Below are 12,411 nucleotides of genomic sequence, written 5' to 3' on the forward strand. Positions count from 1 at the left end.
CCGCCGCCCGTCAGCCTTTCCTGTATGTGCTGCTGGCAAAGGCGTGTCCCGGTTCTTGCCCATGTTAAGATCTGCCAAATCTGGGTCCTTGGTGGACTCAGAGGACTTGAAAGAGTCAGAGGCGCCTCACGCTTTGGGTGCAGCATTCATGTGTCTGGGCCACCTGGCGTCTGGGGAGCGCTGTGCCAGGTGGAGAGACCTGGCTCTGGGGGGGCCCTGGCCACTGCAGCGCGGCTGCAGGCCACCATGCCTTTGCTGTCCCTGCTGCCTGGCATCATCTTTGTCATCTCCTTCCCGGGCATAGCATCCAGGGCCCAGGCATGGCCACAGCTGGCCCACAGCAGGTCATTCTTGTCCAGCCAAGTTGGGCAGGGTGGAGTCCTGCCAAAGGCCAGTGTTACCCTTGCCTCCTCCCAAATTGGGACACAAAGGAAAAACAGTGGCTGGAGGAGGGGACCCTGCACGGGGGCGTCCTGCATGTCAGGTATGGTTTTGTTATCAGCACGTTCAGCTTAAGAACTGCGTTCTCCCCAGCTCGTGCTGTGGCTTAGCCCGGGCATGCGGCTGTTGGAGACCCTGAGAGTGATTTGGTTTTGTTTGCCTTTTGTAGGTGGACCCAAGAGCCATATCAGTGCTAGCAAAGTGGCAGAATTCATATAGCATCAAAGTTGTTCTGCAAGAGCTGCGGCGCTTAATGATGTCTAAAGAGAATATGAAACTCCCTCAGCCTCCGGAAGGACAGTGTTACAGCAATTAATCAAAAGCAACGCCACCAGCCCTCCCCCATTCGACTTAAGCAGTCTTCATTTTCCACCGTAGTAAATTTTCTAGATGCGTCTCGTAGACCTCCAAGTACTGGAAAGGAAGCTCCCATTCGAAGGCAATTTATCTTAAGATACTGTAAATGATACTAATTTTTTGTCCATTTGAAATATATAAGTCGTGCTATAACAAATCATCCTGTCAGGTGTAACCACTGTCCATGTAGTTGAACTTCTGGGATCAAGAGTCTATTTAAATTGATTCCCATCCTGACCGGTGGGGCACATCTAACTCAACTGTGAAAAGACACGTCACACAATCACCTTGCTGCTGATTATTCGGCCTGGGGGCTCTGCCTTCTCCCCCCCTGCCCTGCCAGCCCTGGGACAGCCCTCCGGCAGAGGCTTGCTAGAGTAGAGCAAAAGTTTCAGGTCACACCCTGGGGACTGCTGCTGGGTGTGGGGTGCTTTGCCTGCACCCTAAGTCTTAAATGACGCCCCTTCCAAGCCATCGTCCTGCCCCACTCTCCTCCACTCCCATCCTTGGCCGAAGCATAGATTGTAACCCTCCACCCCCTTTGAAATTGGCCTTCGAGAAGAATTCAGGGCTTTCCCCCTCCCCCACCTTGATCGAGGGGTGCTGCTTTTTCCCTCCTCCTCAACTCCCTTGTCCACCTTCACCACCCGGCACTCTCCACCTCCCCCCCTGGCTTGGCCAGAAGCCATCAGGTCAGGTTGGAAATCTCTGACCTCCTCCTCCACATTTGGAACCACGTTTGATTACTTTCCACCAGCCTGGGAAATGAGCTTTGGGTCCTGGGTCCTGCCACTCTGATGTCACCCTCAGCCGATGCATCTTTGGCCCAGGTCTTTGTAAGGTGGACAGGGCAGTCCCCAGGGTGACATAGCCTGCCAGCCCTCAGGGTCCCTCTGTTTAGACCTGCAGGAGGCCTCGTGGAGACGCCTGTGAGCACACAGGGCCCCTCTGGACTGTTCCCTTTCCTGTAATAATGTGGCTTTCAGACGTGAAGAAGGGTGAACAGGGCTCCCTGTGGGACGCGCCTGCCATCCCCGCGGGCCCAGTGTGGAATCTGACAACTGGAACCAGAGAAACCTGGACCCAGCGCAGATACTGGTTTTGGTGCCGCTGCCTCCCGGGTGCCAGCAGGGACTGAGGAGGAGCTGGTGTGCACAGCAGCTCCCAGCGTTGGCAGGGCCTGGCCTCCTGGCACGTTGCTGCACCTCCCACTTCCTGTTCAGGACCACTGTGCTGAGACCTGATGCAAACAAATAAAGGCAATTCATGGTGTTCTGAAGGGTTTATTTTTTTTTTTTCTTTCTTACTATTTTGTGTAAAACCACCTTTTGAAGCAGCAGCTATCAAGTCTGAAAAGCAATGGATGTTCCCATTAATCTATTTCTGGGGGAAATCTTAGTTCTAAGGATTTAACATCCTGTAAGTAAAGTTTAACCTAACAGTATTCCATAAGCAGCCTTTTTCTTGTCAGACCATTGCCTGATTTTAATATAATAAAAAGTGTGCATTAATATTTCACAGGCTGTGCTGTTCTTCCTCCTGGCATATTAATTTGGCAGGTATTAATGCTTCAGACTCTTTGGGACTTGTTGGTCCTTTGTAGAAAAAATACTTAGGATTTTTGGGCCAACAGGCAAAAGTCAGGGTTCTTACGTAAGTGCTTAATTCTATATGAGAAAGCAAATTTCCACAGAGTACAATATTTTTGTAATGTTACTATCCTACTAACACGATAGTTTCTTCTAGGGATAACATCTTGCTTGATTGAGTTCAAAGTTCATGTTCTCAATAATCAAGTCAATTGCAAATGCTTGTCTATAAAAATTGTTTTTCATTCAAGAACTCAAACAGGCAGTGGGCTGGATTCGGCCCCTGGCTCCTACTTTGCCAGCCCCTGGCCAAGAAGATAGTAGTTAAAAAGCACGTTCTTCACAGGTACAGGGTGCCGTGCTCGTGCCTCTAATACCAGCAACTCGGGAGGCTGAGGCAGGAGGATCCGCAGCTCAAGGCCAGCCTGGGCAACTCATCAAGACCCTGCCTCAAAAATAAAATGGGGACAGAGCCCAGTGGTAGAGCACCTCCCTGGCATACTCAAGACTTGGGTTCCATCCCCAGCACCCCCCAAAAAAGAGGAGGAGGAACATAAGCAGCCTCTGGTTGGCCAATAACAAGTCATCAGTAGGTCCCTGAAGCCAGGATGGGGCGGGCCCTTGAGCTGTCTGCTGTCCTGTCTGCCCTGCCTCAGGTCTTACCCTTCCCCTCAGGAGGCCCCAGGGGAGCCTTCCCGTGACCTGTCCCTGCTCTGCTGCCTCATCACCTTCAGGAAGGACTTGGAGGCCTCGGCACTGGGGTTTCGTGTCCTAACTCAGCACAGGAAGTCCCTGGGAGAGGGGCCTTTCCGGCAGCTTCCTTCTCCCCCAGACACTGGCCGCCTGGGAGGGCCCACCATGCGCTCTGGGCTGCCCAGCTCCAGAGGAACTCTGCTTCCTCCTGAAGACCTCCTGCGGCCCCTGCTGTGCACGCAGCCTGGGGAGGCCCTGGGGGACAAGGCCCTGTGCACAAGGTGTGCAGTGTTGCTCAGGCCAGGGACAGTCACAGAAACTGGAGACAAGACAAATTTTATGTGAAATATCCAACACTTAGTTGTCATTCAGCTTTATACCCTGTGTAGGACTGTGACCACACTGAGGCCCTCCAGCTGCCCCTTGTCCTCCGTAGATGGTCCATGTGGTGCCCTTTGACCTCTAGCAGGTATGTGTTCCTGGGAGCGCTGCACAGGCTCGGGTTGTGGGTTCCGAGGCCAGGCTCTGGAGGGGAGCACAGCTCACCCACCGGAAGGACACAAGATCTCCATCAGCCCGAGTCCCTAGCGATGCAGCCCTGCCCACTGTTGGTGAGAAACCATTCGTTGTAATCCCTAAGTGTCAAGAAGCCAAGAATCTGTTCTGAGGTCTCAGAAAGCAGGGGGTGTCTGCCAGTTGTCATAGGAAGTGAGGTGGCAGCCACACAGCAGGGAAGAACAGGATCACACGAAACCAGGTGAGCCAGGCCAGTGGCACAGGCCTGAGATCCCAGGGACCCTGGAGGCTGAGATGGAGAACGGCAAGTTCAAGGCCTCAGCAGCTTAGTGAGACCCTGTCTCAATAATTAAAAAGGGGGCTGGGGCTGGGGCTCAGCAGTAGCACACTTGCCTGGCGTGTGCGAGTCCCTGGGTTCGATTCTCAGCACCACATATAAATAAATTTTTAAAAAATAAAGGTCTATTGTGGCTGGGGATGTGGCTCAAGCAGTAACGCGCTCGCCTGCCATGCGCAGAGCACCACATAAAAATAAAGATGTTGTGTCCACCTAAAACTGAAAAATAAATATTAAAAAAAAAAATAAAGATCTATCAATAACTAAAAAAATGTTTTAAAAGGCCAGGCGCAGTTGCAATCCCAGCAGCTCGGGAGGCAGAGGCAGGAGGATCACAAGTTCAAAGCCAGCCTCAGCAATTTAGCAAGGCCCTAAGCAGCTCAGTGAGATCCTGTCTCTAATAAAATACAAAACAGGGCTGGGGATGGGGCTCAGTGAATGAGTGCCCGAGTTCTATCCCTGGTACCCCAAAAATAAAATAAAAAGGGCTGGTGATGTGGCTCCAGGGTAAAGTGCCCTTGGGTTCCATCCCCAGTGCCGGAAACATAAAACCCCAGTTAATAAAGCACTCGCCCCTCCCCTTAGCTGGGGACCACATTGGTATTGTCCTGGAGGCTCCAGGGAGCTGGGCAGAGCTGCCCAGGGCAGGGAGGGAAGAGCCGTGGTCGCCCTGTGCCCCCAGCCTGCGACCGGCCGCTCCCCCTCTTCCCCACCATTTCTTTTTTCTTCACTGGGCTGTGGCTTCACTTTGCTTCTGCCCTGGAAGTGTCTCCCTGGGTCCCACAGAGCAGCACGGGGACTCTGCCCCGTGGTTTTCCAGGGCCACAGCGCACACAGGGCCAGGCCTTCCGTGGAGCACAGAGGGCGGCATCTGCCTGGCTGCTGGCGGGGCCCCTGCGTGTGCCTGGGCTCTCGGGTGATGCCCTGGGAGCAGCTTCTCCCTGGGACGTGGCTTTTTTTTTTTTTTTTAAGAGAGCGAGAGAATTTTTTAATATTTATTTATTTTTAGCTTTCGGCGGACACACCATCCCTATTTGTTTGTGGTGTTGAGGACCGAACCCGGGCCGCACGCATGCCAGGTGAGCGCGCTACCGCTGGAGCCACACCCCCAGCCCCTGGGACGTGGCATTTTGAACTCTGACATATTCAAGTGGCCTGCAAAGTTGTGGGCTCCCTCCCACCAGGTGCAGGCCGCATCCCTGTCCCTAGTGCCCGCCTCTCCTGGGGCTGGACAGGGTGCTCCCTGGGTCCTCTGCCACTCTCCTCGGGTCTGCAAGCTCCCCCTGGCTCTGTTTGGAGTATGAAGTGGCTCCTGTGGCTTGACAGGACTGGCGGTCGGTGGCCACCCTGGGGCCACGCTGGGCTTGCAGGCCTGCACATCAGTACGCGTGCGCCTGGGAGCTCTTGCCTGGCCCCTCTCTTTGAAGCCTGGAAAGTGGCCTCCGCCCCGAGTCCCAGGGATGAGGAGGCTGTGAGCACCTGGCCGCAGGTGGCCCCACACTCACAAGCCTTCCAGGGCTGGGGCGGGCCTGTCCCACGAGCCTCCAGCCCACAGCGGGTCTCTAAGCTGACACCAGAAGCAGCGCCTCCCAGTGCCCCCACCCTGCCACCCTAGCCTGGGCCACTGTCACCTCCCTGGGTGCAGCTCAGCCTGTCTGATTGCTGGGTCCTGCCTTACTCCCTGCTGGACACAGGTCAGGGTGTGTGACCCAAGGAATGGCCCAGCCCTGCCCTCCTCTCCTGTCAGGCCATTGCCAGTGACAAGGGAAGGGTCCCAGGGTCCTGCCTGTGAAGCATCCTGCGGGGCAGCTGGGGGAGCTGGGTGGAGGGACAAACAGAAGGACTGGCTGAAAAGTGTAGCTGCAGGAATTCTGGGAATCAGTTCAGAATCTGTTCTGGCAGCAGCCCTCAGGCCTGTTGCAGGCCAGACGTGGCAGGACCCCGTGCTGTCCCGAGGGGCGAAGGTGGAAGCCCTGCTCAGGAGGCCCCCCCAGACTCCTTGGCATCACCAGCAGGATCTGGGAAGGTGCGGGCCAAGAGGCAGAGGACCCGGGCCACCTGCCTTCAGCCCTGGAGGAGGCCTCTGCCTCCACTGGGGCTTCCTGGGCGGTTCAAAGAGCCGAACTGAGGCATGCGCCAAGGACAGCCACAAACGCTACAGTGACGCCACCAACCCCACCTCAGGCAGGTCACTAGTAGGCGACTATCAGTCCTGGGTGGTGGCAAGGGAGGTCCCTTCCCAAACGCACTTAGAGTCAATTGTCCAGAATCAGAAGCCGGCGAGTGCTCAGGTGTGGCAGAAGCTCCGGGGGTGGGTGTGGCCGAGCTGGGGACAGGCTATCGTCGTCCCTATCACCGCGATAGTGATGTTTGCAGACTACCTGCCCGACCCTCCCCGCTGGGACGTGGGCTGCGAGGGCAGGGCACGGCCTATTGTGTCTGTCCCCGCGTCCCTGCTGGCTCTGGCGTCGCCGCGCGGGTGGTCTGGCCGTGGCGGGAGCTGAGGTCCTGCCAGCTCTGCCTCCGACGCGGGCAGCCCCCGGGCTCAGGCCCTCTGCCTCCCAGCTGTGCCACCCCGGGCGGGTTCCTGAGCCTCTCTGGGCCGGTGGGCGCCCCGGGGCCCCCAGGCTTGGGCGGTATTTGAGGCGGAGCTGGCTTCTCACCGTCCTCGGCTCACAAATGGCCGCTGTCCCGCTGCGCGGAGGGGACACCGGGCTGCGGCGCCCGCGGAGGCCAGCGGGGGGCGCCGGCGCGCTGCGGACCGACGCCGGGCAGGCGTCCCCTCCTGCCCCAGGGCTGCAGGAGGGGACCCACCGGCTGCGCCAGGCTGAGCCCGGGGCGCGCGGTTTCCCCGCGGACCCGGGGCAGGCGGGGTCACCCGGCCATGCACTGGGCGGGTCGCGCCTCAAGGCCTGGGGACCGTGGGCCCGAGCGCGGGAAGCCACCGCCCTGGCCTCACTGTACCCGACAAGCCGCCACGGGTGGGTGTGCCTGGAGGGCCTCTGGAGGAACGTGTCACCTCTGCCCATTCTCCGCCGCCCAGCTCCCTCAGGCTCCTGCCCCTCCTGCTCCTCCCAGCCCCTCCCCGTGGAGCTTTTCGCTCATTCCTGCATTTATTGAGTGCTTTCTGTATGCCAAGCCCAGCGCTGGGGAAACAGCCAGAACAAGTGAGATAAAAATCGAGCTCTAGTGCACACCTGTGATCCTGGGTCTCTGGAGGCTGAGGCAGGAGGATGGAGGGTTCAGACAGCCTCAGCTGCTAAAAAAAAAAAAAAAAAGGAAAGGCCGAGGGTCCTCCACAACAGGGAGAAGGCGGCTGGAGGAGCTGTGGTCTCTGCAGCCCCCTCTACTGGTGCAGTGGCCCAGGCCAGGGCCCAGTGGGGAGTGGACACTGGCTGAGGGCAGAGGCTCAGCCTCAGTGGCCCCAGGACTCTCTGAGCTGCGCCCAGCCAGGAGCAGGGGTCTCCCCTCCGCTGTGCCCCGGCTGCTGTGCTCCCCGTTCATATTGGGGGGTGAGTCCCTGGACTGGTGCCGGGCTCCGTCCACAGCTCTCCTGGATCCCCCAGCTGCCTTGACGGCGCTGACCTTGGGCAGGCCACCATCAGCGCAGGCCAGCCCTGCCCCTGCAGTCCCTCCCTCCCCCACGGGCCCTGGCCCTCAGAGTGCCTTGGGTCCCTTGGAATGTGATTATTTTTCTTCCCAGATGATTCAGGCCAGGAGACTGGGCTGGCCACTTCCGGCCACACTGCCCTCACTGCCTCCCTGACCCGCTCTTCACAAACCTGACGCTGCTCAGAGGCCAAAGCCAGACCCGCCTCCCCTCCGTCCCCGACCCCCTGACCATGCCCAGCTCCAAGAATCTGACTATGAACACCCAGGACCCTCAGCTGCCTGCAGACCCCAACTCAGGACACGCACCCAAAGGACACTGCCCTGGACAGCGATCCTAACATGCAGCCTGCTGCCCAACCCAGGATGCGCACTTCCAGGTTCATCTGTCAACCAACAACATCATCGTTACTGTGTCGTCTTGGAGGGAACCCAGGGCCTCCCACACGCTAGGCAGACTCTGCACTGAGCCCCGCCCAGCCTCCAGGGACATTTAGTGAGCAGCTACTGTGTTCCAGGCACAGAGTGTCCAGCAGGGAACAACAGGCAGAAGCCCCTCTCCTGGGCATGACAGTGGCCTGCGGAGGGCCTAGGGAGACGGCGGGTGACGAATACGAATTTATCCACAGGAGGATGAATCCAGGAGGGAGACGGAGCGATGGGGGTGGGGTCGGGAGGTGGCATTTGAGCAGACACCAGGAGGAGGTCAGGAGTGAGTCCTGTGACAGCTGGGGAAGAGGAAGCAGCCTGAGCAAAGGCCCCGGGGCAGGAGCTCACTGGACCCGGAGCAGCAGCCGCAGGCCAGTGTGGCGGGAGCTGAGCAGTGGCTGGGGGCGGGGGCAGAGGATGCAAGTGACAAGTGACGGCAGGAAGGGACAGAGGGTGGGGCTGGCCGGGGCGTTCCCAGGGGAGGTGGTGAGCAGTGGGGTGCCGCAGAGCCCAGGGCTCACAGGGCTGCAGAGGAGGGAGGGACCTGGCCCGGTTCTGGCCGGGAGGACTGAGCGGCCCTTCCTGCCCCGGTCAGGGCTGGGGAAAGCTGGCCTGCGGGAGCCTTGGGTGCCGCCTTTGAGTTGCCCAGCAGGAGGGATGGAGGAGCTGGCCAGTCCAGAGTGACCTGGGGACAGTCCCCAGAGTGGCCCTCGGGGAGAGGGAGGTCCAAATCAGCTCCCAGAGGAGGGTACCCCCGGGACCTGGGAGCCAGCACCTCCCGCCCTCCTGCTGGGCTCAGCCCAGGCGGGTGCCACCAGCCCCGGGTCCAGGGGCACCAACAGGACGCGTCCAGGCACACAGAGCCGGGTGACTCGCCCGGGATCACAGCTCTGAGCCACATGGTGGAGGTCAGCCCTTCCCTGTGGGACTCAGCGGTGTCCCCAACACCGCAGCCCAGCAGCCACTTCCCGACCGTCCCCGAGGCCGGCGCCAGCTCACTCTGTGGCTGAGCCTGAAGTGCCCACACCGCTGCCCGGCTGTCCTTCCAGTGCTGAGCCCCACTGCACAGGGGACACTGAGGCTCAGAGGAAGTGTCACCAGGTCAGGGCTGGGATCAACCCAGGACAGCAGCATCTGGGGCCCAGCGCCTCTGCGTCCAGAGCGCTTCCTTGGGCCCAAGGGGGGTGCTGTGAGGGGACGCAGCGGCTAGGGACCCTGCCCGGGCTCCTGAGCACCACATTCTGCAACGACTCCCTGAGACCCCAGCCCTGGGGGTGGGGACTCTATCAGACCCACCGGACGGGGGGGGGGGGGGGGACAGGCCACAGGACCTGCCCGCCCTGGCCTCCCGCCTCCGACCCACCCCTCTGGAGGCCCCAGGGAGTGGAAGAGGCCGGGGTAGCCTTCAGCAGGTGGCTCTCCTCTGTCCCCTCAAGCTGACCTCAGGCAGTGACCCAGAGAGCCTGAGTGCCCACAGCACAGGGGGACAGGGCAGCCCTCCCCCCAGCCAGGCCCGTAGTCACTAAGCCGATAGCGGGGACCTCTCCCCCAGGACCAGGGCTTCCTAGGGAGCCACACCTGGGCCCTGAAGCCCAGTGGAGCAGGGACCCCAGGAGCACTGGCCCACGGCCAGCCAGGGCTACGTGGACACACCCACCACTGCTCTGCTGAGCCCCAAAGCCAGGCGCCGCTGACCTGGCCTTCCTGGCCGAGTCCATGGAGTCCCCAGCGCAACCTTGGGTTTGCTGCTGCGGAAGGCCAGGGCTCAGAGGCCCAGAGAGGGGTGTCCTTCCCCCAGAGACACACAGCGGGGGCCGGACAGGGCTCTGGGAGGCGGCTTATCTGCTCTCAGGGGCTGTGGCCAGACACCGTGGCTGGGGCCACAGCCCTCGGAGGGCCCTGGGGGACTGTCCCCGAGCATACATGGCGCACGCCTGTGTGTGCAGCCTGGACCTGGCCACTGTAAGTCCTGCCACCTACGGGCGGGGGCCTCCTCAGTGAAGCTGAGTGACCCTGGGCTTCCCGGGGCAGGCTGGGCGGGAGCTGTCAGCCTGGGCCCAGCCAGGCACCCTGGGCCCTCCAGGACCCTTGCCAGGACAGCTGCACGGGCTGCCCCCCAGCTAGGGCTGGCCTGGGGTGGAATTAGGCTGGGGTCCCACCTGGGCGTGGGCTGAGGAGGGCAGAGGGCCCCATGAGAGGCCCCAGCTGGAGGCCACAGCGCCCGGCAGACCCTCCCAAGTGCCCCCAGACCAGAGGCCATGCTTCCTTGCCGTCCCTCGGGAGCCTGTCGCTCAGGGAGGCCTGGACCTTGGGGGGGCTCATGCGGCCAGGCCCAGCCACCTCGGTCCCCAGGGCTCCCGGGCCAGAGCCGCCAGGAAGGCAGCTGCTCAGTGCCGGTGACCGCAGGTTGAGGTGGCCTTGCTGTGGGGGCGGGGGCAGGTCTCCGCCACTGAGCCCCACCCTCAGCCCTCTTAACTTTTTTAAAAAATGTTGATACAGGGTCTCATTAAGTGGCCCCAGCTGGCCTCAAACTTTCGATCCTCCTGCCTCAGCCTCTCAGGTCACAGGGATTTTCGGTGTGGCCACCGCGCCTGGCTCTGGTTATTTTTATGGGACGGTGCACATCATGAAATGCCACCTGTGTCCCAAGGTCTGTGTCTCTTCCTCTAGCCCAGTTCTGAGCCAGGGGCTGCTCCGCCTGGGGCGTGTTGGGCGGTCACCACCGTCACCAGTCACCACCGTGGGCTCCTTCTGCAGAACCGGACGATGCTCCCGTCAGTCCCCTCAGCGAGGCGGTACCTGGACCTGTCGCCCCCACGCAGCTCTCCACTGTCCTCACAGGACGCCTGGCAGAGCAGGGGGGACCTCTGGATCCAGGGCGGAGTCCTTGCTGGTTCCTCTGCCCCCACAGCAGGTAGAAGGGGTCCGTCTCGTGGACGACAACTGGAACCGATTTTTAAAAAGGGGGTTCATCAAGTTCTCACCACTTGTCTTCCTGAAAGTTGGGGTCCCCCACCCTCTCGTTGGCGTGCAGATGGCTGCTACAGCGGCAGACGCCTCTGACCCACCGGCCTCCTGCTGGGGCGCCTGTCGCGGTGGGTTCCCCAGAGGGACCCAGGCAGCCTCGGCCTTGTGCCCTCTGGACGCCAAGCCTGGGTCCTCCCTGGGGGTGGGCAGGGAGCAGGGCTCTGACAGGCTGTGGGCCAGCAGCGGCCAGTCCCCAGGCCCTCCCTGGGCAAGGCCCTCCCTGGGGTGTCCTGGGAGGCCCTGCACTTCTCTTACTACATGCCCACGCCCACTGTGGCAGGTGTCCTGCCCACCTGTGAGGCCTCGCTCTCCAAGGCAGCTCCTGCAGAGCCCAGTGGCCATCCCCCAATTACAGATGGGGACATGGAGGAACAGCAGGGGACGGTCACTCAGCAGAGTCAGGAGTGGGGCTCTTTCCCTGCATCCTGCTTCCTCCTGATTTCCAGAGCCACAGCAAGAAGGACTAAGGGCAGATGGGTGGGGAACTTCCCTTCCAACTTCCCAGCTCTAGGCTGTCCCTGAGGGTGCTGGGAGTGGATACTCAAGAGCATCTCTCTGGTGGCTTCAGAAGACAGGCCTGAAGTCACTGGGTGAGGACACAGGTTTGGGGGGCTGAGGGTGGGACAGGGGTCTGCAGAACCTCATGTTCCAGTCCCATCGGCCAGACCAGCCCTCGGAGCCCCTCACACCCCCCTGCCATTGCCTGAGCCCGCCACCCCCGGGTCCCCCAAATGCAAGCCCAGCCGCGTCCCAGCAAGTCAGGCTTGGGAGAGCCGCTATTCTAGGCCCAAGCACTGATCTTCGCCCAGCCTCGGCGCTGCCGGGTGGGTGCACGCGGCTGCGCTGTATTTCTGTGTGTGGTGCTGGCCTGAAGCCAGGGCCTTGTGCTGACCAGGCAGGACTGACCAGCCGAGCTCTGTGCCCAGCTCATGGCTTCACTTTCTAACTTCGTGATTCTCTAAAGTTTCTTCAATGAGAATCTTTCTCTTTTTCGACCAGAAAGACACAGAATCAAGGAAGGTGTCACTGGCTTTGGGGGCGACTCGGGCAGCTGTCCCCCCAGCTCTGTCCCTCGTCTCAGCCCCCTTGGCAGCCCCAGAGCCAGGGCGGACCCCAGGCAGGCTTGGAGAGGGCAGATACAATGGCTCCCAGAAAGGAGGCTGCCGGGCACCTGTGCCGCTCAGAGTGGTCATCAACGCGGGGCTGCGCGGGTGGCCGTGGGGAGCCTGCCCAGCCTGCGCCAGGCCCTGGGCTCCATCCCAGCACTGAGAAAAGTAAGTCCAGAAAACAATTGCCTGAGCCCCCAAGGACAGGATCACAGGCCCATCAGGTGGCCCGTAGCCACCACCTGGAGACCCATCAGCAACCGTTTGGAAAACAAGCGAGTGCATCCACGCAGGGGAATACAACGCA

At 60.6% G+C, this 12,411-nt stretch overlaps 1 protein-coding gene across 7 annotated transcripts in view; it reads left to right on the forward strand.

The window, feature by feature from the left end:
• The window catches only part of Ube2v1 (ubiquitin conjugating enzyme E2 V1), a 29,698-nt gene extending 27,382 nt beyond the window's left edge, over nt 1-2,316 (forward strand). For all 7 annotated transcript variants that reach the window (XM_076851950.2, XM_076851953.2, XM_076851949.2 and 4 more), the window contains one exon: nt 611-2,316. In XM_076851950.2, the coding sequence (XP_076708065.1) occupies nt 611-757 (147 nt within the window). In that variant the 3' untranslated portion in view covers nt 758-2,316. The remainder of the gene's footprint in view (nt 1-610) is intronic.
• The last annotated feature ends 10,095 nt before the right edge of the window (nt 2,317-12,411 follow it).

Source organism: Callospermophilus lateralis, chromosome 3 (assembly GCF_048772815.1).
Source record: "Callospermophilus lateralis isolate mCalLat2 chromosome 3, mCalLat2.hap1, whole genome shotgun sequence".
Taxonomy (NCBI): domain Eukaryota; kingdom Metazoa; phylum Chordata; class Mammalia; order Rodentia; family Sciuridae; genus Callospermophilus; species Callospermophilus lateralis.